The 23,448-nt window shown below is 38.3% G+C and overlaps 1 protein-coding gene across 2 annotated transcripts in view; it reads right to left on the bottom strand.

Moving 5' to 3' along the window:
* Nucleotides 1-23,448, bottom strand: part of B4GALNT4 (beta-1,4-N-acetyl-galactosaminyltransferase 4) — a 205,104-nt gene that overhangs the window by 13,512 nt on the left and 168,144 nt on the right. For both annotated transcript variants that reach the window (XM_014070640.2, XM_014070639.2), the window contains exons 8-14: nt 22,939-23,017; nt 20,460-20,526; nt 7,678-7,821; nt 7,002-7,111; nt 6,357-6,457; nt 3,013-3,095; nt 40-1,318 (exon numbers count right to left, since the gene is read on the bottom strand). In XM_014070640.2, the coding sequence (XP_013926115.2) occupies nt 40-1,318; nt 3,013-3,095; nt 6,357-6,457; nt 7,002-7,111; nt 7,678-7,821; nt 20,460-20,526; nt 22,939-23,017 (1,863 nt within the window). The remainder of the gene's footprint in view (nt 1-39; nt 1,319-3,012; nt 3,096-6,356; nt 6,458-7,001; nt 7,112-7,677; nt 7,822-20,459; nt 20,527-22,938; nt 23,018-23,448) is intronic.

Genomic DNA, 23,448 nt, shown 5'->3' with positions numbered 1-23,448 from the left:
GATCATACCTCCCTTCACATAATTCTCTTCCATTCTTACCCGCCATTCTTCTCATTGAGTTTCTCCATATACTGAGCCACCACATCTACCACCTCGCTCTCACTCAGCTGCAAATTTCCCGAAACGTTGCACCTCAGATCATTCCAGTCTGAACGGAGCAATTCAAAGTCAACAGGGCTGACACTAAACGTCCTTTGCCAATTGATGGAATCCTCTAGCCAGCTCTGCTGTATCTCAGAGTTTTCATAGCTATAATCAGACACCTCCTCTTCCACTTCTTCCTCCTGGGTCTTCTCAGGGCCTTCAAGCCCCTTTTGTTGAGATTCTGTCTTTTCTGACATATGTAGGAAAGATGTCACTTGCACACCTTCAGACAGCACTACCTCTGAAGAATTGAAATCTAACATAGTCCTTGCTGGAGTGGTGACTTCAAAGTTTTCTTTGCTGAACAGCCCTTCTGCGGGCAAGATTGAGGCACTTGGATGCATCTGCCGCTTAATACTGTCTTTGAAAGGTTGCCTACCATAAAACTGTTCCCATTTTCGGTTGACTTGTAGGCCTTTCCTTTTAGAAATATCTGTTTCCTTGGTGGTATTATTACCAACAAGCAAAGATGTTCTATGGGCAGAGAGAGAAGGAAGTTTGGTGGAGGGAGCAGGGCGACCCTGAGGGATCCTGGAGTTCCATCGCACCTTCCTTGGAGATCTAGGATAGAGGAAGACTCCAGGGAAAACATCTTTCTGTGATGGGGTCTTCTTCTTACTGGGTTGCAACCTGGTCACATATACTTTCTCTGGAGGTTTGTTTGTCTCTTTCTTTGATTGCTTCTCCTTCTTAGGAGTCTGCTGCTTGGTCTTCCCAGCAAAGAAGGGCACAGAAAGGTGAGGCTGGAGGTTGAAAGAGCTGGCTTTTTTTGAAGATGACAATAGTCCCTGATCACCTTCCTTCCTTCCCTTCTCCACATCTTGTGCCCAGTTGAGTGACCGGCCATTGATGATGACATGTTCTCCAAAGGGTGCTGCATTCTCATAAGCCTGGAAGCTCTTAGATGGAGTCTGAGGACTCAGGCTAGGTTCACTGCTTGGTCCTACAGAGACAGGCTGCCTTGTGAAGTCTCCTTCTTCATTAAACTTATCTTGCTTCTGAAGAAAGCTATCATAGTCCACATTATTCCCGTAATCTTTTGTGGCTAAGGGCCTATCTTTTCTCTTCATTCCAGTGAACACATGGGCACCCAACTCATTGGGGCTCTTGACATCAGGAAAAGGGTCAGTAGGTTCAGGACTATCAGCACCTTCCTCTTCCTCATCAAGGAAATCTAGGAAATTATTCACAAAGTAGGTCAAACCTTGGAGCGGCATCTGTGATTAGTAGATGACTTATGGGTAGGGAGGTTGTGGCAGACAATGAGACAAAGAACACAGTTTTGAGTCAACAGAGCCTATAAGAGGAGACCGAGAAGAGACTGGGGAGGTAGAAAACAGCAAACATTTAGAATGAGCATAAGCAATTGGAAAACAGCCATAATATTCCTATTTCTTAAGCTCAGCAGCCTCCATTGCTCTGACTGTACGGTAGGGTTGACTTTTTCTTAAATTCAATTTCCATGAATCCTAGACAGTATGGCTAATGGTGAGGGATGATGAATGAGGCAGTATAACAACATCTGGGGGTGTGTAACAGACAAGTTGTCCCTCCCTGTTCTATATAAGATACTTGATGAAATAATGAAAAACAATAGCCTTATGACCTTCATTTACCTGTACTATTGTTCTTCCCTGTTTCTAGTCTATTCTGGCTAACAAACTATTTTGGGTCAAAAAATAAACGTACAAAATTACTGTGCACAAAATAAAAAAAATACATACTATGTAGATTTCCATTATTTGTTTTAAATGCAGAGTTTTTATATTTTGGGGATAGAACTAGGAATTTGAGTGATAGTTTCCTTGGTCTGTTTCCAACCAGAAACATTAAGATATTTTTTCTCCCCATATAATTAACAAAGCCTCTCTCTCTCTCTTTTTTATTTTTAGAAGAATCAAAGTTATATTTTGCAGAGGCTAAAGGTGTAATATTCTTGCTACTACAAACCAGATTTAGGTTAGGAAAAGTACTGATTCCATTTGCTTCCATCAAGCAAAATATTATTCTCAGGATTAACAGTATCTAGATTGCAAAAATTACTTCCTTGATTGGGACAGCTTTTAGAAATCCAATGTCACAAAGATACAGGGAAGAACAGAGATCAGTGAGTTGCTGAAGGTACAGGGAGTTCTTGATTTATGATAAGTAATTGGGACTATAATTTTAATGGCTAAGTGATGTGGTCATTAAGCGTTGTCCTGCTGGACAACAGGGGTTGGACTAGATGGCCTCCAGGTCCCTTCCAGCTCTGGATTGCTGTACTCTTTCAAGGTATCCTCTGAAACTGCATCTAGTGCCAGGTTTGTGGTCCTTTCTCCTTCTCCTTCCCCCCCACCCTCAAACCGGCAGAAAAAAAAATACTTTAAAAAGCAGAAAAAAGCTTCCAACAATCGCATGGCTCACAGCTGAACCCCGCAATCCTCAAAAGCTTTTTTTTTTACTACCAGTTCACAAAACCAAGGACAATCATCCCTAACGGTTTGGCCGAACCGGGCAGATTTCACCCCTGCTTCTGTGCTCAGGCAGTACTGTATGCCTTTAATAAAGCCTCTTGAGAATCTGCTCGTGTATAGCCAGTAGGATGTGCACAAAATCAATATGTTCATTTTATACGTATATATATGAAGAACTGATTTTCAAATTAGCTTTCTGCATTCAGAAATCACCCCAAAACACAACCTGCCACAGATGGAAATTTAAGCTCTGCAAGTGGATAGTTCAAAAAATATCACAAGTCCTGCAAGTGGATGGTATTATTATAATACTGCTGATAGCCCAGGATTCAATAGCTGCTTATAAAATAGGTTAAAAACTAAAAAGGGCTCTCTGATTGGCTGGAAGAAGCTGGATCCTGGGAATACTCACTATCAGGATTCAGGAAGAGGAAGGCTCTCTGGTGTAGATCTTCCTCCTCTTCATCCATTTTCATGTACTTAGAAAAGCCAAATCTGCAGGTAAAAAGAAAAAATGTTTCAGACAGTGTATGTATACATACACAAACCCTCACACAATCTGTCTTGCTCAAATATAGCTAAGGGTCTTGGCCTCCCTTATCCTATTTTTCACAGATTCTAGAAGGGCATTTTAAAGACTTATAAATATTGCAAGGGTAGGTTTTTGTGAGTCACAGTCTGTTTCATCAGATGTCTGGGGTAGTCTGCTACATACATTTACTCACCTGGATGCACCATGGTATTGAAGGACAGAGAGAGTTGTTGAAACTGTGTTTCTGAACACTTAGGTAGAAAAGAACACAATGCACATTGGTGAAATATATTAGTAAGGAGCAAAGCATGGGAAAGGTAAGACCCGATCTCAATGCTGATGTCAGAAAGCACTCATAATAAAATTTAAGTCACAGAAATTTGTACTTGTTGTACATGACTCAGTTGTAATTAAAACTGACTCACATATCAGGAGAGTGTCATGCCGAGGTGTGTCAAGGGACCCCAATCCTCCTCTAAGCCTTCTCCATGGGGTTCACACCTGTCCTGCAAATGGGGCCTTGTAGAAATATAACCATAAATGCAGAAATTTTTTCACAAGCTGGAACCTGAACGGATTAAAATCACAGCTCATGTGTGACTCATGTAAAGGCTCATCCCTGCAATTGTTGATAGTCAAGAAGTGGGACTCGTCAGCATATGTAACGTGTCATGAAGTTGCTTCTCATCCAAAGGTTATTTTAATCAGTTTTTAAAATGACAGAGTAGGGTTGGGGGCATCTTCAACAGGGCATCATGAGTAAGTGGGACAACTTGCTTCCAGAAGTTGTGAATGCTCCAACACTGAAAGTTTTAAAGAAGAGATTAGACAACACATTTGTCTGAAATGGTATAGATTTTCCTGCCTAAGCAAGGGTTTGGACTTGAAGACCTCCAAGGTCCCTTCCAACTCTTCTCTCCCCTCTCTCCTTCTATTCCTATTCCTACCACATTTCTATTTCTATACTACGGATGGCAATGCAAATATGGCTAAGATAAATTGGGATATCTGGGAAGGGAAAGAGAGGCAAATCATAAAAGAATGGGTCAACAGTATTTGACCTCTAGCCTTTCTATCATTATGTGTACCAGAAGCCCAAAGGTCAAATATCTCTTGCATTCTTATTTTTTATTTCAAATATTTCCACAGAGATGTTTTTGCTGTGCTCTCCTCCTGCCCCAGAGCTGGGAGGAAATCATGTCAGCATAAATTGTGCTGCTCCTAAAGACCATCCAACGTGAGGCCATGCTGTGCTGCTTTTTGTGCAACTTCTCCAGTGGCAATATGAGAGCAGGGACTGGCACTGTTCCTTGGTTAAATTCAAATGTCACTAACGATAGGAAAGGCCATTACCAAATGCTGTGAAAAATGTGCACCTGGGTAGTGATATATGGTCTGGATGATCTGTTCAATCGTTTCTTAAATTCTTTTCCAAAAGAGAAGTTGATCTAACAATAACTAGATGGCAATTAAGAGTTTCTTGTTCTAACTGCAATGTGGTGGTTATGTGGATTTGCGCCACTCAGGTGAAGCCACTGAATAAGTGTTCTTGGAGAGTTAAACTGTTTTTAGTATGTCTCAGAGAAGTGTTCAGCTATGAGATGCTCTGCTCAGGCACATCCATATAATTTCTCCAGTTTTATTTCAGATCTATTTTTTAACTACTAGATGGTGGCAACCCCCCTTCCTCAAAAAGAGCCTCTCTTCCTTAGCCACCTAGCGAGCATCCAGATTCTGTAACTGAGATATAGCTACAGTAGTGCATTGTTAAAGAGCTGGATATTCTTTAGCAATTCATTTTTTTATAATTTTATTAAGGATTTTTTTAAAAGTTAAAAGCTAATACAAACTAATGAAAAGTGAAGAAATAAATCAAGGGGAACCCTAAAAATTCAAGAAAGAAAAAGAAGTAAAAAAATAATACAAAGAAGTAGTTTCCAATCTTCTTTAGAGCAGCTATATGTACAATTATAATTTACCCCTTATTCTACAGTTATAACGCAACTCCCTTCTTCCTACAATTTATTCAGTCTACTCATCAAAGCCGTAAATCACAAATTCATTTTTTCCTTGTTTCATGCAAAACGTCTATAAGGCATTGCCATGCAGCAATAAACATAGTCATTGCCTTTTCTTTGATCAAACAATTCAATTTAGCCATCTCAGCAAGTTCCACCACCTTCAACACTTCACTGATTCATGTATCACATCACAGCACACATACACAGTTTTGAACATCCAAAATGATAGAAGAGGAAAAATTTATAACTGTATGTTGAAGTCCTGTCTGTACCAGATTGCAATTTGCAAGTAACCTTTTTTTTTAAAAAAAGAAATTATAATTCTGGGAACAGAGTGACTGAGGGGCATTCCCAGAGAGCACTGGGCACTGGGAAGGGTTTACCTCATCATATGGGTCACAGAAGCATCGTTTTCTGATTCTATTACACTTGTTGAGGCAGAGAAGGCTAGTCATGAAGAAGCTTCATGAACTCTAGGTCTACCAGTCACCAAAACCTAAAGTGAGGATGAGGAGGGAGGATGTCCCTGTGAAAGTGTGACAATTTTAGTCTCCCACAGAGTCAACATAGTACCACAGAAAAAAGTATCAGGCTCAGGGACTGAACAAAAGGGGGTGGTCCCATCACAGGCCTGTTAGACCAATTGCAGCTGAGCAGATTTGCACCTCTGATCATCTCCCCTCAAGCTTCTTCCCCCATATGCCAAGGAGCCACGGTGGTGCAGTGGTTAGAATACAGTACTGTAGGCTAACTCTGCCCACAGCCAGGAGTTCAATCCTGACCGGCTCAATGTTGGCTCAGTCTTTCATCCTTCTGAGGTCAGTAAAATGAGGACCCAGATTATTGGGGGCAATATGATGACTATAAACTGCCCTGAGACTGCTGAAAAGCAATATGTGGCAGTAAATAAGTGCAATTGCTATTGTCCAAAAGAGAGATCTTCTATGAAAAATATTTATTTCATGCCAAAATACCTTGGACCCACAGGCAACATGCCTCAGTAGTAGGCTACCTACTAGATGAGGCTCCATTGCTAAGTCCACAACAAACAGATAATGGGACATATTGTCATTGCTGTGAGCAGGTCATATGAATGAACCTTCAATCTGTTAAAAGATAACATACTTTCTTTCGCCAATAGACTTTCCACACTTCAATCACTTCTTTCAGAGGTGCTTTGTAATGACTCTTCTTCATACTTACTTCTCTAGGTACATTGGAGATTCTCTGTAGAAGCATTTGTTTTCTGATTCCATGTGTGTAAGCCGGGTGAAATCATTAGGATAAACAAAAGAGAGGTAGACCTGTAGAACGGGAAAATTGGTAAGAAAAGTCACAATAAGGTGTCTATCATTCCAGTTTCAACAGAGATGAAGGAAAAAGAAGGTGTGTAGTCTATATCAACAGGAACAAGGAAATCCTAAAACATGATTATTATATAGGACCATAAACCTTTATAACTGGGGTGAGAGAAACTGTTAAGATCTGCATGTCAATATCTGCGTTGTGTTATATTTTAAATCTAGCTTTTATTTTCTTTCATAGAGAAACAAACTTCCACTCCAGAATATTGTGGCTAAAGAAACATAGGGATTTATTCAAAAGACATAAATATGGTTTCGGCATTCAGGCAGCAATTACCTTCCCTGTCTCTGCTCTATCCCTTCGCAATTCTTTCTTCCTAGATTCACCTTCCTATCTTTTCTGGTTTACTAATGTTAATGCAGTTCCCATTAAAACGTTCTGATCACTGTTGATGCTGTTATTTTGCATATTAATAAGAAATAACAAAAAGACTAGAGATGTGCGCAGGGGGAAAAATGGTAACAAAGCCCATCAGACACTTACAAATTGCAGGCCCTGATAGCGGGCAATAGGAAAATCCTTCACCACATATGTGGGGCTGTAGGCACAGGGGACCAGCACATTCTCCACATGGGACGGCTCAATCTGGGGAGCTGATATAAAGGCAATTAAGAAAGAAGAAATAAGATCTTTCTAGACCACATGATGTTCCAGGGTCCACACGAACTCAACATAACTGACTATTCACTCCAAATTGTGATCTTCTTGTCTTGATTCGTCCTCATCTGTGACATTCACACTTAATTTCTTCAGATAAGTGCCAGATATTTATCTTTTTGGCACTTTATGAGGAGGAATTTTGCTTTCTGTGGCGCATTCTTCCTTCCAGCATAAAGTGATCTCCCTACCCTACCATATTATAAACAATACCAGACCAGTTTTCATTATTCCCATGCTGAGGTATCCTAATATTCCTGGTGAACATCAGGTTAGAAACATCTATCTTACCCTTTCCAAAGTTTTCAAGATAGTAAAGGTGGTCAATTTCCCACACATAAACACTTTTTATGAAGGCCTGTTTAACACTTTGCTGCTCACATGGATATTTACTTAGCCTAATCCCCAAGCTTCAGCTTTTATCGTACTTCAGAGCACAATACAGTTTCCTAGTCTCCAACTGTGTTTCTCTTAGTCAAATTGTTTCTTCTCTCCCACTTACTGAGGAAGAAAATATCCCGAGGGTCAGGCTTCAGCATATCAGCTCCATGTTCATCTCTTTGTGCAGCCCAGAGGTAGCTGTCAGCATGGCTAGCAAGAGACTGAGGCACATGGTCCACCTCATTCATTTTCAGGCTGGATTCATCTGAGGGCAGAGGAAGAGAGGGGCAAGAAAAAAGGAGGTATGACTGGTGCAGTTAAAACATACATATCCTTGGATATTCACACAGCAAAGATAGTCCACATCTTACATTTGTTAGAAATAAACATCGAGCAAGAGGCTTCTTGGAACAGATTCCTAGCATTTTCACACAGCCTATTAGCCGCAATCAGCCTACCCCCAACTAGCAATAATTAGTGGTTTTTCTTCCTTATGTAGTTTTCTTGTTCTTATTAATGCCATTTTCAGAGGGGGGGCATTGTAATTCTGAGAAGCTGTGAATTTTCTAGAGCTCAAATAGTTTGCGTGCATGTGCGCTTGCATAAACGCACACACAACATGTTTAACATATCATTAGAAATTCTTAGACCAAAGGCTTGATTTACACTGCAGCATCTTTTTGATGAATGTGTCACTACTTTCTTTGTAAATCTATGCTACTAAATCTGGTGATCTTGTTGCAGAACTTGCTTGGTATTATGGTTCCCATTTTCACCAAAAGGCCCTGCCATTTTTGTTACTGCCTGCATGCCTCCTTTATACCTTATCAGTTCTTGGTTCTCTGTTTTTTGTTATTCATGGTTGGGTCTCTGTCTGTCTGTCAGTCTGTCTGCCTGCCTGCCTGCCTGCCTGCCCCCCCCCCCATCTATTTTTACTCTCCTTGAAGTTTTTTTAATTTAGATTTAGACATATGTCACATTTTTATTTTCTGTTGCTCCTGGGGTTTGGATAGGGCTTGTGACCAAAAGGAAGTTGATGGAAGGAACAGACGAGGGGTTGCAGTTTTTACAAGATATGCAGTGAAAAACAAGTTGCCAAGAGAAGTCCATATAAGATCTATCAAGGAAACAATGAGCACACAAACACTACAAATGGCAAGAGATATAAGATTGCACTACTATTGGAAAGATACAGGATGATGTAATGAAATGCTATAATAAAAACTAATTTAAATTTAGTTAAACTTAGAATATTACGCATAAAATGAAGTAATAATAGTTATAAATAATAGTAATAAATGATTAATGATAATTATATATATATGATTGATAACATGAAATTTTATATAAATTGTAAATGAGGACTATGGAGAGGATGCGCAAAAGTTTTGTAACCAAAGATAAATAATTTTATATAGAATGCAATATGAAGATGTAATATTACTGTATGGTTTTAGGATGATGTAATGAAATGCCATAATATATATTTATTCTAAATTTAGGAAATCTCACATAAAAGGAAGTAATAATACTTATAATCAAATAAATGTTTAATAATGATAATTTTATACATATATATTAGATAGATAATATGAGATTCTATATAAATTGTAAGTGAAGACTATGGTGAGGAGGCACAGGAGTTTTGTGACCAATCGACATACTGTATGTAATTGGAGGATGGTTTTTATGGTTAATATTTACGTTTGATTGTTTAAAAATAAAAAAAAATATTATAAAAAAATATTCCCACAAATGTCCGGTTTATTTGTCTATTTTAATTCCAAATTATTCCAAAGCATATTCACTAAAACAATGGATAAATAATAAAAATAAAAAATGAATTTCAAAATAACTATTCACTTTATCTTTTTTCAACATCCATTTCTTGTTAAGTTATTTGCCAAAAGTCTTTTAAAATATAAAACCTTGCCCCCCTTTTAATCCAGAAAGAATGTTGACTCACCAAGTGGAAGTCTTGCCACTCAGAAAATCTGCCCTTAGTTTTAGTTACATCTAAGAGTGTTTAAGAAATTGATTCATGTGTCCATATATACTGCATTAAGGTTAATGTATGCTTCACTGAAAGAACAAATAATTGTTGATAGATCTAACAAAATCTAACAAAAACCTAATAGAGATACTAAAAAGAAATACAGAAATTCCTTGTTTATTTTGGTTCTTGAAATAGTGAGAAAAGATATAATATTAAATGAGAGAATGAAATCATTGAATAAGGGAATACATGAAATCATTTTGCAGATGACGGGGTTGATTTTTGAAAGCTCCCTTAAAGAGAATTGAAACATTAATGGAAAAACTAAGATAAATTAGTGCATTAGCAGGATTTAAGATCAAAACCAAAGATGAAAATATTAACAAAAACATGAAAAGAGAAATCAAACAGAATTGATGAATAAAATTGTTTTTAACATTGAGAAGAAAATAAAATATTTGCATATCACTATGTCAAATACAAACTGCATTTGATTTCAAAATAATTACGTTGCTAAGATGGGAGAAACTATTGTACAATTGTTATTGCTGGGGAGAGTTTTGGTAATAAAAATGAAAGTCCTGCCTAGAATGATATTTTTATTTTACATAATATCTATTTTGACAACTGATGCATAATTTAAACAGTGGGGAATGTGTGTGGCAGGGGAAAAATCTTTATATTAAACATGAGTTAAATATAAGGTATTACAAGATGCAAAGGAAAGAGAAGGATTGGGTTGATCTGATTTGAAGATGCATTTTGTAGCTTACTGTTTCATTTGGATGAAAGAGTAGATGTTGCTGAGAAACAGAAGGTTTTTGGAGTTAGAAGAATATAGCCAGAGGCTTGGATGGCATGGGTATCTATGGCACAACAAAGTCAAGGTTAATGTGGATTTTAAAAGTCATTATGTTATATGTGACATATTGAGCATATGCAATAGATACAAACCCAGATTGTGCCCAAAACACATTTGTAGCTCTCCACAAGAAGCATTTTATAGATGAAAAATCATTGGCAGAGAAAAATGACTAACTTATCAAGAGATATTATAATTTTGTCAAGGGAAATAAAAATAAAACCAAGAAAAGAACTGGTGGCATAGTTGCCAATGGTTTTATTATTTTGCAGGCATTAGGAAGATTTAAAGTAGACAAAATAATTTGTTTCTGAACATTGGAGAACTCCGTTTGAAATAGAATTGTGTACAAATAAACATGCAATTTCTAAAATGTATAAGTTATTGATATTTGAAACATAAGAACAAATAAAACAATTTATAGGTAGTCCTTGACTTATGAGTGTTCATTTAATGACAGTTTGAAGTTATGATGGCCTGAAACCAGAGTTTAAAAAACACTAATCTAGCAGATCTTGCATTCACCATAATCTCATTCAGGGTTTGCTCAAAATAATGCTCATCAAGTGAGTGCTTCATGTGAATCCTATTTCCACCAACGTCATAAAAAGCAACATTATTTATCATTATTTTCTCTCAAGAGAGCTCAAGGTAATGTCCATAGTGTCATCTTCTCCCATTTTTCACTACCATCATGACAACTCTGAGAAGTAAGATAGGCTGAGATAGTAAGAGGTGCCCAAAGTCACCCAGTGAGCTTTTATAACTGAGGGTGGGTTTGAATTTGAGTCTTAATTTTACATCATGCAATCAGCACAGCTGTCCATCAGGAGAAAAGCTAAAGACATATTTCCATTTGAAGATTTTCACATGAACCAGGATCATATAATACAGCTGAACACATGATATTGATCACATGTGAGAGATATCAGTGCAGGGGAGACTGGATCCTCATGTACACCTGGAGTAACACACAGGAAGGATTGTGTTATATATTATGATTTGTGTTCTGTCATATTCAAAAGGGCTAGCAACTGCTCTGTGCTCCCTGATTGGTTGGGACACAGAGGAGGCCGTTGCTAGCGTACTCGGATTGGCTATTGCTGCCTATAAATACTCTGGTGACCGTTGGAACCGTTGGAATTGCTGTCATCTCTCTTCTGTAACTAATAAAGTACACCTACTGGCTTATCCATGGCTCCTGTGTTCCCTCCCACATCAGTATGCAACAACTGGCGACGAGGGTGGGATAAGCAATTCCCACAGGACCTGGATCAAGAAAAAAGCCAGTCGCAGCCACCTCTGTTACGCAGAGGTCCAGAGGCTACCCGAGGCTACTGTCCAGCAGCAGCAGCTGTGGCCACCGCGGTGTCCATGCCAACTTGCACTGGTGCCAAGGACGAGCAGTGGACAGCGGAAACCGAGGCCAGCATGCGCCCAGCCAAACCAGTTCCTAGCCAACTGTCTGGGCCCGAGGTCATTGGGTGATCTGGCCACTCCGCCTGCTTGCAAAGCCAGTCCGCCTCCCTACACATGAGATCAGCCTGCCAATCTCCAGGAGAGCTGCCTCTACTAGCCATCGCCGAAGCCGAGAGCCGAACTCTGCCTCACCACCGGCCTCCGTTCTTCAAAACCGCACTGCCGGCTCGCCCTCTACGCCCTCGCCCGCTCCTACTGCCTCCGCTCCGTTTCGTGGCTTCAAGAGTGACACACCGGTCGAATTGAAGTCATTTAAGCCTCTGCCGGCTTGCAGAACTGCCTTTACAAGTTGTCAAAGCCTTCCGAGCCAAGCCGCAGCTCAATACACATTCGGCTACATTGTAACAGCCTTCTACCTTCCTGAAACCGTCTTGCTACTTTGTTTCTTACTGCCGGTCTACATCGATACAGTGTTACGAAACATGCTGAAAATGAATGAAAACAAAAGAATGTGAGGGGAAATTATTAAAACAAAAATAAATAAATTAACGAAATAAAATGGTGAATATGCACTGGGGGGTAAGGAGAGTGGGGAAACTAAATTAATTGAAAAAGGCGTTGAAAAAACTACTATGCTTCTGGGCGTGTTCTTTTACTGTATTCATTATTTTTGAATTGCTAAAGTTGATAAAAAACTCCCCCCCCCTTCAACTGAGCTGGGGGGAAGGAGTGTTATATATTATGATTTGTGTTCTGTCATATTCAAAAGGGCTAGCAACTGCTCTGTGCTCCCTGATTGCTTGGGACACAGAGGAGGCCGTTGCTAGCGTACTCGGATTGGCTATTGCTGCCTATAAATACTCTGGTGACCGTTGGAACCGTTGGAATTGCTGTCATCTCTCTTCTGTAACTAATAAAGTACACCTACTGGCTTATCCATGGCTCCTGTGTTCCCTCCCACATCAGTATGCAACAGATTGTGGTGCTACATCAGTGTCTTTCCTCCACAAGAATCCAAGCAGCTCACAGATCTCCAGAAGGGACTCTATCACCTATTTCTTACTTGGCTTCTCATCTGCCCCAAGACAATTTTTTGCTCTTTATATTGGAATTTGCTAACTTCATCTATAGATGGGATATCGACTGTTTATTGTCTGTACTCTTTGCTAGTTTTTAGACTTACAATGTACTATTTACTCTGTCCCTATTTTGTGAATCCCAGAATAGTTATGGGCTGGAGAAGACAGAATGGAAACTTTCTTTTTCTGAACTTCCTTCAAATAGCATATGTTAGAATTTACATTTTGGGAGGGGGGAGGGGAACAATTATTTCTCTCCTACACAATCTCCTAGAAAAGAGCAGTATTTTTTCAGTACTACAAACCTAAACCTTCAATTTTCTGGATTCTGGTCTATTTCAGCCAATAAATAAGCCAAGCATCTTTTAACATAGAAGGGCGGAGTAGTAGGGAGGGAAGAGTGATATAGAATACACTGAGGATGTTAATTGCACCATGCATCACACTGCTGAAAGAGCAATGGCTGCCTCAGTGGAGGGAGAGAAATGTCAATATTAGTTTTCTTTCCTTGGATCAGCATGAGATCCTGGCAAGTCTGCTGGAGGTAAGGCAGATTCACCCATCAAAGAAGAATAGATGGTTCCATTCTTATCTGCTTCTGATTCTCTGGTGCCAAGATAATTAATGCTTAGAATACAGGCTTGGCTAAACTCTCTAAGGAAAGGGCAACTGTGATTGCAGTAAAGAGCTTAACAGAGATCTTGGAGAAACAATTTCTGTAAAATGGTGGTTTATAAAAGCTGCTCTTATTATACTTTATGAAAGAAGAACTAATTAAAGTAATTAAGGGGAGGCAAAAAATATAGATTATTTCAACAAGACTATTATTGTTGTTTTTAATTATTTATATTCACCAGAAGTGGGTTCCTACCAGTTCGGACCAGTTTGGCTGAATAGGTAGTAACTTGGCCTGCCATATCCCCAAATCTTATTTTCTGTTTGGTACTGTGCATGTGCGCATAGCGCGCATCAAGAACGCACACGTAGGGAGCGTGTCCCTGAGCAGGCCGGCAGTAGCAGCAGCCAGAACCTACCCCTGATATTCACCATACAAATCCAGTCTTCTATTACTCATTTATTATTTTTGTAATAAGCAACTCTGTTATTCAAGCCAGTTAACCTGAGAGATACAATCCAGGATTCTTCATAACAACAGATTTTTTTCTCCCCTGCACATTTCTACATGAGAGCAATCAATACCTACCATTGCTATGCAGAGCCTCTTGCTTTAAAGTAGTTTAACCCAAACACAAAATATCAGGTCAAACAAGTTTTGTCGGAAATTGAGGCTTTAAATTATTCAGCATGTCTGCATGTCCATTATTCTCCTGAGACACCTTTTAACAATTTGTCTTTAAAACCATACTAGCTCCATCTGTTAAAACAAACAGAAGATTGATGTTCCTAGAAATATTCTGTCAGAACTGCAAAACATTTGCGGTTGGAGGTCATCTCCTTTCCCCCATCTTGTATTGTGCTTCTGTATAAGGAGAGTTTGTTACTTGTAGAAATTCCATAAAATTAGACACTAAGGAGGCTTTTGCTGTCAAAGTGGCTTATGAAATTGACCTGAGTCTTTAAAATGATGGGCTTTTACGGGTCTATGACAGCTCGCCATGACCAATTCACCACAGCCAACTTGCTATGGCCAACTCATCATAGCCAACTTGCCACAGGACAAGAGTTACACTAATATCGAAGAAATAGTTGAATAGGATAATTAAAGAAAGGATGACAAAGGAGGGGCAAAATAAATTCTGAATGACAAAAATTAATTTAAAAAAATATTTTAAATAATTAAACTGAATTGTTGAATTGTTCCACAGTGAGTTGTCCCATGGTGAATTGGCCCATGGTGAGTTAACCGGGGAGAGTAAGCCATGGTGAGTTGGCTGTTTCAGTTTCAGTTTTTGGTATTTGTATGCCGCCCACTCCCAGAGGACTCTGGGTGGCTTACAGAAACAAGGGAATTAAACATTAAAAATAGAAGTAAATCATTTTAAAATTACGCAACATACATACACTTAAAATGGGCTGGATGCTGATCAACAGCCCCAGGCTTGCCGGAACAGCCAGGTCTTAGTGGCTTTACGGAAGGCCAGAAGAGAAGTGAGGGTCCGGATCTCTACGGGGGGATCGTTCCATAGGGCCGGGGCAGCAACAGAGAAGGCCCTCCCCCAGGGGGTCGCCAGCCGACATTGGCCCGCCGATGGTACCCGGAGGAGGCCCAATCTGTGTGATCTAAGCGGTCTTTGGGAGGTAAATGGCAGGAGGCTGCAGTGAATTGTCCTATTCCGGGCTGGCACTTGGGGTCGAGGGCGAAGAATTAATGTTGGGCATTTTGTTGTGAACAGTCCTGGCCTGTACCTCTTCAGATCCCTTAAATGAGCCAGCACAATATTCAGTTCAAAAGGTGCATCAGAAAATACTTCAAAAATATCGGAGATCATTACTCCAAAGTAATGAATTGGAGAGAAATCAGTTTAAAATACGTATTCTAAGCAAGCCTCAGAATATTTTCAAACTCATAAGAAAGCAGGATAGGATGGGCATTTGTGTTATCATATCCAGGCTGAAAAGAGTCTGATTCATTCATCACTGTTTCAAATACACAAAGAGAAGGTGAGAGGCCTGAGAATTGGTTGCCTGGTTACTGATATATATGAAAGAGTAAAATCCAGTGGATGGCCAGCTCCAAGAGCCAGAGAGTAGAGCCTTCAAGTAATTCTAACCAGGACCACAATTATTTGGCTAATTCAGTTTATTTCTGAAAATATTTTCTCTTTTTTGCTAATTACTGCCAAGGCACTAACTTTGACAGCACAAAGCCATATTAAACAAAACAAAACCAAAAAAATATGCATCATGATACTATGGAAAACAATTCTGAAAGCTTTCAGCACTCACCTTGATTAAAGGTTTCCTAGCTACAGTGAGAAACTACACTTTCAAAACATGAAAATAATCCAATCTAATTTTCTGAATCGGATGTGAAGCTAATGCGAATGCCTAATGTATCTCTCTAGTTTCCATTCCTTCCATCAGGCAACATGGATTAAACAGTGCAGAAATATAAATTTAATTTGCCCCATGGGACAGTGACCTAAATTGCTATACAGTATTCACAAGTTGATAATGACACAAAATAAAGGTCACATTGGGAATTTCAGAGCTATCACCAAAGAGCAAAGTCCATGTATTTTGAAGCCCTGAAAAATAGAGGTCACTTCTCTCTTCCTTATAAAAAGATGCTTCATGAATGTTATGGTCATATCGGTTTAGCAAAGGTTTTCATCCAGATCAACACTAAGAAGCTGCTACAGCTTCAGAAAAATAGGAAACCATCTTCTGGCTAGATTCCTATGTCAACTGAGTTCCATGTGGCGACACCATCTTCAAACAGCAGGATCGGAAGGAACATTGAGAATTCAGAACCAAAGCAATCATCTGCATGTTTGGATCACACTAAAAGCAAGCAGTGGTAATAATATTTCACTTGTTTCCAAGTTTACCTCTAAGACAATACAGCTTGCATTAGCTGACAGCAATCTTTATTATTAGATTTCAGAATAGCCAAAAAAAATGGCCAGAAATGTCAATCATGATGTAAAGATATGAGATATTTGGAATGGGTGTGAGGGTGGGTGCAAAAGAAATATAAAAGTGAGTAGACGTTATCAAAAGATAGAAGTTGAGTTTACTGGTACCTTATTTCATAAATCACAATATAGCCAAGCTGGCATGAATTTTTACAAGTATTTCAAATAACGTAAAGAGATTCTGCCTTAATAAACAGACCACAGATTGAGGCAGGAATTGTCCAACTTTCTGTAGTTACGCTGGACTAGCATTAAAGATACTTTACTGAAATCTGCACAGTTTCTGTTTCCTTGATCTTGCCTAGTTGTGTTGGGTTTGACAAAAGGACACTTTGCTCTGTTTTTGTGCCATGGCAATTAATTTGTCTTAAGAGGATTATATACTTGTTTAGCTGTGTAAAATAGAAATATGAGGATAATACTTTAATGTATTCTAAATAGTATCATTATTACCCATAGATTTTAGGTTTGATATATATAAAAGAGAGCAGTTATTTGGAGACCTTTCTTCCAGTTACACTAAAAATGTAATGACATGTTAGAGGAAGCACGATACCAGAAGGACAAGAGTGCATGTCACTCAGTCTGCACTTCAATTGCTTCACCAACTTTCCCAAGGAAATCCCTCTTGAATAGCTGGTACATATTAACTACAACATAGTTTTGTTGTGTTGTCTTGCATTTTTCAGACATGCTTGCTGGCTGTTTTCTTTCCAAAGTGTTTAGACTCTTTTTGATCAAAGCTTTGCAAATAATAATGGGTGCTACAATTTTTTAAAAAATATTTTAGCAAGCATTATTTTTTTTAAAAAAAATGATCGGGAAAGCAAATATATAGGCTAAGAAGAATAAACAGGTAATGCTGCAAAAGGAAAAGCAGATAGGGATAAATAGCTAGACAGGAGTAGCTTGAGGAGATGGGCAGAGTAAAAGGAAACAACTGCAATCAAAGAGGGTAATTCCAGATGCTAAATAGCAGCAAAATCTGTAATAACATCCACAATATTCATCCACTCATCTATATCTGGCAACCAAATTACATAATTAAATCTAGCTATTGTTATTAAATGCTTCGGGGTTTTCCAAAACAAAGCTTTGCCTTCCTAGAAAGTTACTCTTACCTGTTTTTCAACTAAGATAACCTAAAGGCAGGAAATGATACGGGTCTATCAAGAATTGTATTGTTACTAATCTGGTTTTTAGGTAGCAAGAGTCTTGCCCTTCTTCATACTGTGAGGTAGGCTGGAAAAGTTCATTAGATAGGCACTTCTCTAATAATATAGAGTAATGAGGTACAACCTTCCTTATTATAGTCTGCTTTGGGAAATATAACCTCCCATTTATTCCAACTGCCTTTGAAGTTAGTGACTGATGAGCTGCTTCTTGATTTTAATGTGAGTTGTTGATTCTGTTTTTGCAATTGGGCTTAATTTCTGCATTATTGCTGTTGTTATCCCTAAACTGCTTCATAAAATTTGAAAAACACAATACAAATACAATAAAAACTGCAGTGAGAATTGCATGAATTCCCTGTACGGAATACATCTACAGAAAAGCTTATTTTAGTCATCCCTGGACACAGCTGAATAATGATCAAATGCAAAAATTATGCCGGTGATAATTTGTGTAATGGTTAAAAATATATTAAATATTAAATGGTAGCATTTTACCCTTTTCCTTCCCATCTCTTATAGGTCCATATGCAATTATTCCTGTTCTATTATCCTTTCTTTTCTTTTCTTTTTTTTGGCAAAGGAAGGAATTTCAGGCAAAGAATGAGATACTAAGGAAATCACTTTTCATGGAGTGGTAGATGTAGACCAGAGGACAGAGGTGAAAATTCACAGTGACTGATGTCTCCAGAAGGAAATGTTCCCTCACAGTCCATCTATCTTACAGGCACTTCTGTCAATACCCCAATTGCCCTGATCCCTTGTGCGCCAGTCATGCCCCCGAACTTCTTACACACGCCCTCTGCTTTATCTATACCTTCTGCTGGATACTTAATTACAGGCACCTTGTGTATTGAGTGGCAGGCAGAAATCTATTCATCAAGCGCCTCCTGCTGCCAGACCAAGTTATGAGCAGGAAGTGGAAGATCTATGGATTTAATTAAATCTGGCACTATCTATCCTTGCTTACAAGACAGCTGTTCATAATTCAGTTTAGGAAGCATCATCTGATGGACATTTGCTGGGATGGGGGGGAGGGGCTTTCATGCTAGCCTCTTCTCCTTTTGCCCAGAGACCAAAGAAGCGCCTAGAAGCTTCTGATGCACCTAGAAAGTATTTTATTTATATATACTGCTGCCCAAGAAATATTGCACATATGCACTTTTGCTTTTATGCGAAGCATCAACATTTCATGTTGTTTTACAGTGCCTTTTTTATTTGTGAAATGCCTTTTATAGCTCAAATGCTTGATCCATCTGGTATTATTTTATGGAGCGTACTCACAGCTTCATAAGCATTCGGCCAGATTCATAGACTAAAGACCAGCAGCGATTCTAGACATGAGTTGCACCGCTTAATTTGAATTAAACTCAGCTAAAGAGTCTTAGACACATGACATGACATGGCATGGTTATATATTACTTCCCACTGCATATCAGAAAGACATTATTAAAATAGTTGATTGCTTCAATCAACATGAAGGTGTGGTTCCTTATCATACCCACTGTGGTTAAATTCCAGCCCTTTTCTCCTACTCTTCCTGCAGTTTGTGCATATGTGAATATGTGCATTGAGCTTCTTAGCGTCTGACCTCAGAAATCCTCCATTTAATCCCCACACAGGGAGCTATTTTGTATTAGATTCAGAAGATACTATCAGAGGTATCCAAAGAAATTTAAGACTGATTGAATGCAAAGTTAATTAAATAACTTTAGATAATGTGCATTCTTCAAATTAATATTTCACCTTTGCCTTACAAAAGGAAAAGTGAAATATCTTTCCAACCCATTTTGGTTTATCCAGTTGTAAATGCTCACAAAAAAGTTAGTTCCACCATCTAAAGTTTGTACGAAAAACAACCAACCACTTTTCCCCTTTCTAGAATGAAAGGCTTTCAAAGATGTAGTTTTAGAAGACTGGAAAAAAGGCTAGAGTGCAAGATGATAACTCAGCACAGAAGGGAAGCCAATATTCTACAGTATTAATAAAAGAGCTGGTAAAGTTTTGAGAAAAATGAATATGAAGGAAAAAGTTCAGGGAAAAATTTATTCAATTAATTTATCCAGAAGATTTCTATTTCACCTTGAGGCCTCTCTTGCTATTTACATATTCTATAAACAGCAGCATTATGAAATAGTAATAAAAACACAGCAGTTACACTTTTAAAATGATAAAAGATCGGAGAAAAATAAACTAACAAAATCAAGCAATAATACAAACAGCCAACAACAAAATTAATCAAACTGACTAGCAGTTTCAGAAAGTAACAAAATATAATGTAATTGGGGGGGAACCCCACAATATTTAATCAACAAAGCTTGAGCACATAAACAGGCTTTACGTGATGCATAAAAATAATAAATCCAATAAAGTTGAAATATGATCCTTAGACTGTAAACCAAGTTCAGAATTTTATGCCTTTTTCTCTGATTGTCTGATGGAAGATCGAGAGGCAAAGCTGCCCCTCTGCCTAAGAAAAGGGATCCTTATTCGTATTTCTCTGGGATTTCTTCTATCCTGTGCTGATCAACATTTCTTAACACTAATTATACTGAAAAGATGATCCTCTCACCTATCACAATGATGCTATATGCCACAAAATTGGCATACAAGGGCTCAATACAAGAAAAATATCGGAATAAATGGTCTTTTAGACAGTACATACAGATGGCCCTTTACTTTTTTTGCATACTCTCCTCATTAACCATAAACACTGCAATCCTATTTATTAGTATGCAGGGGGAAATGGTTTTCTAGGGTTTCAGAGAATCTTTACCTGTATAGAGTGAGATATAAGGGGAATCAATGACTTCAAACTTGAAGCTGGGAAGGAAAATTCGCCACTGAAAGAAACAAGAGAAGTCCTTTAATTTGCATGCGTTTATATTCATAAGTAATAAAGTCTACCAGTGAAACTACAGATTATATCACATAAGTATAATACATAAAATATAACGCAAACATGATCAGATGTGAATAAAATTGATTGAATACAATTGTAGCAAATGTAGATATCTATCCTAACTTACAACATTAATGTCATTAAGAGTCACCAATTCTAAAACTGCAGCTTTCCCAGGGATCTTAGACTAATTTATATTTCTTTCAAGCCAACAACAAAATAAGATCGACTACTTAGTAACTAATATAAAGGAACACAGACACACAAATCTATACATTCCACTTCAGAAGCCATTTCAATCATCTGATCCAATGTTTGTCTCCGTGGTACCATATTATAAACGGGACAGCAGATAATATAATGGCTGCAATTCTTCACTAAAAACAGGTGCAAATCCTATTTCACAGGAGCTTTATGGAATTTTCCTTCAAGATGCATTGAGGATATAATTTGAAAACAAAACTTCTTCCTTAATAAAATACTGATAATTTTGAGTAAATACAGTGACTACAATCTATTTTGTTTGCATCGAGAAGACCAAACTTGAGCATTGGCATAAATCTACATCTGCAGAGCCAAACATGGATCTTCTTCCTATCCCCAAATTTAAGGGTGTGGTTTTTTTTAGAGAGAAATGATCCAGGCATTGTAGGAAAAGGTAATACCATTCTCTTGGGTGATGTCTCAGTGCTTTTTGACTTGCAGACAAATCCTTTATCCTTCTGTTGAATGTATTATTATTATTTCCTTTCAAAGAATGTAAGCTAAGTGTTTCTATAAATGTACTAAAAAAGTAATTGCTTCCCATCCTCTGCCTGTCATATGAACTCATCTTTTGTATTTCAAAATGCAAATATTGCATACAGTATTCTAAATAGCAATGCAAATACTAAAATCGAAAAGCAATTGTAGCCCCACCTACAATTTTACGGTTTCAATATTATTCGTTCACTTTTTTAAACAAAGCAAATGATAAACAATCGCAAAACTGCTCTGGATGTGGAAAATGGTTTCAGAATAACACTGTAAAGGCAGTGTCATTTTAACAAAATTTTATCTCCCTCTAGTGAATACCTTAAAATAATATGTGTCAGAAAATCCTCTAAATAAAGATCATATGTGAGAAATAGAACCTGGATTATTCAGAGCACTGATTTTGAAGGTCACTGATAATATCCCTACAGCTGGCCTGAGAGTTATTGTCCTGTTTGTGATGCTTCCATTTGAAATATCTGAACACAAAGCAGTTCCAGTAACTTTGATTTTCCCCTTAAAAAATCTATTTCCCTTTCCTGCTCTTATAGGTTCAATATTTTGTGTTGCTATGTTTAATCCTGGGAGGGCACCTTGAGAATAATTGATAAGCATTTGGACACTGTGGAAAAGTATCAAAAGCATTCATGTGTCTGAGTTTATCTGCTTGTTTTATAGACTTGCATATGCTGTTCATTCGTCAAATTTAACATTGACCCAGGCACATCATCTCACAATAGTTTTACAGGCCCAGGTGCTTTTCAGCAGCCAAAGGATGGTATACATCATGTTAAACCCAAGATAATCCCATGGAGCATCTTGCTCATTGCCTGTTCTCTGGGTGTTACACCTCCCAAGATGATCCAAAATCCTTTGAGAAAGACTTCACAGTAGGTACAGGCAATCCCTGGGAGGGAAGAACATTTACACTGAGTGGCTATTCTTCCTTTTAATTTAGAAACGGGGCCTCTTTTTTAAAAGACTAATATTCCACCTTCAGCAGCCTGCAGTGCAGGGAAGCCTTATACAAAAGGAATACAGCTCGACTAAGAGGCAAGAAAATGAGCCTGGTTTTTTGAGACATTTTATCTTGAGAATAAAAGTGTTTAAGAAATTAGCAGCTAGGAACTCTTTCTCACTCTCTCCATTTTCCCTAAAGAAGACTGCAATTAATTTGAAGCGGGGGGACGGGACCCTCCCCAATCTCCATTACAGGCATGAGAAGATGGGACTTATCTCTTTCTCCCTTATTCTTTGTTTTACTATAGACCCAATTAAGGCACTTCAGGGGGAAAAAATATGCTCGTCTTATCTGATAAACATTGATCTGATAGACATGGGCAGCTTGTTTTTCAACTCATACCCCAGATAGCCTGCGTTAATGAAAGTCCAGTTAATATTCTGCCAGAAATGCTTTTGGGGCTAGGGCACTTTTGTATGATATAAATATGTATTCAATGACAATATTTTGAGTCAATAACCCAAAAGCTGGAAGTCAGCGTTATTGCTTTTTTTTTTTTTTTTTTTTTAAAAAGCTATTTGATTTTCTTAATGGATTGTTGTACCTGATGGGGAAAGTAATCTGTAGGGATTTACTTACACCCACTTCCACATGGTCTGATCCACGGTCATCCTGTTTATGGAGGAGCTCAAAGTAGTAGCGCCTGGAGGAAAGGACACTAGGTGGAAAGAGAGAAAAAAGAGAAAGAGGTTATAGCCGCAGTTTTATAGGACCTGAAGGAATTCTCTTTGGTAGCACAAACTAGAGACTGAAGAGGTGGGGGAAGGAAGTTATGGAGCTGATGAAATAAGTTGCCATTGACCCTGTTTCATATGGACTGTCCAACAAGAGGCCTCGTGTGTTCCCAGGAATAGAGAAAGACTGCAGAATAGGAGTCCTATTGGCTATACATTTCGGTCTCTCTTTACACAGAGGTATTGAACAGACAGTATCATCACAGGAATAATGAATAATACCATAGTTCCCTACAGGCTAATAGGAAAGAGCTCAAAGGGCCATTCCCATTTTCTGCTTTCTATTTTCAGAGAAAAATGCTGCAATTCATCAACTTTCATAAGCTTATCATAACTATTTGTATTTTCATGGGTT

This window comes from Thamnophis sirtalis, unplaced genomic scaffold, assembly GCF_051295495.1.
Source record: "Thamnophis sirtalis isolate CommonGarterSnake01/CBP01778 unplaced genomic scaffold, rThaSir2_p1.2 scaffold_1, whole genome shotgun sequence".
In the NCBI taxonomy this organism is placed as follows: domain Eukaryota; kingdom Metazoa; phylum Chordata; class Lepidosauria; order Squamata; family Natricidae; genus Thamnophis; species Thamnophis sirtalis.
Note: the sequence above shows the minus strand (reverse complement) of the source record. Positions and strands in the feature narration are given on the sequence as shown.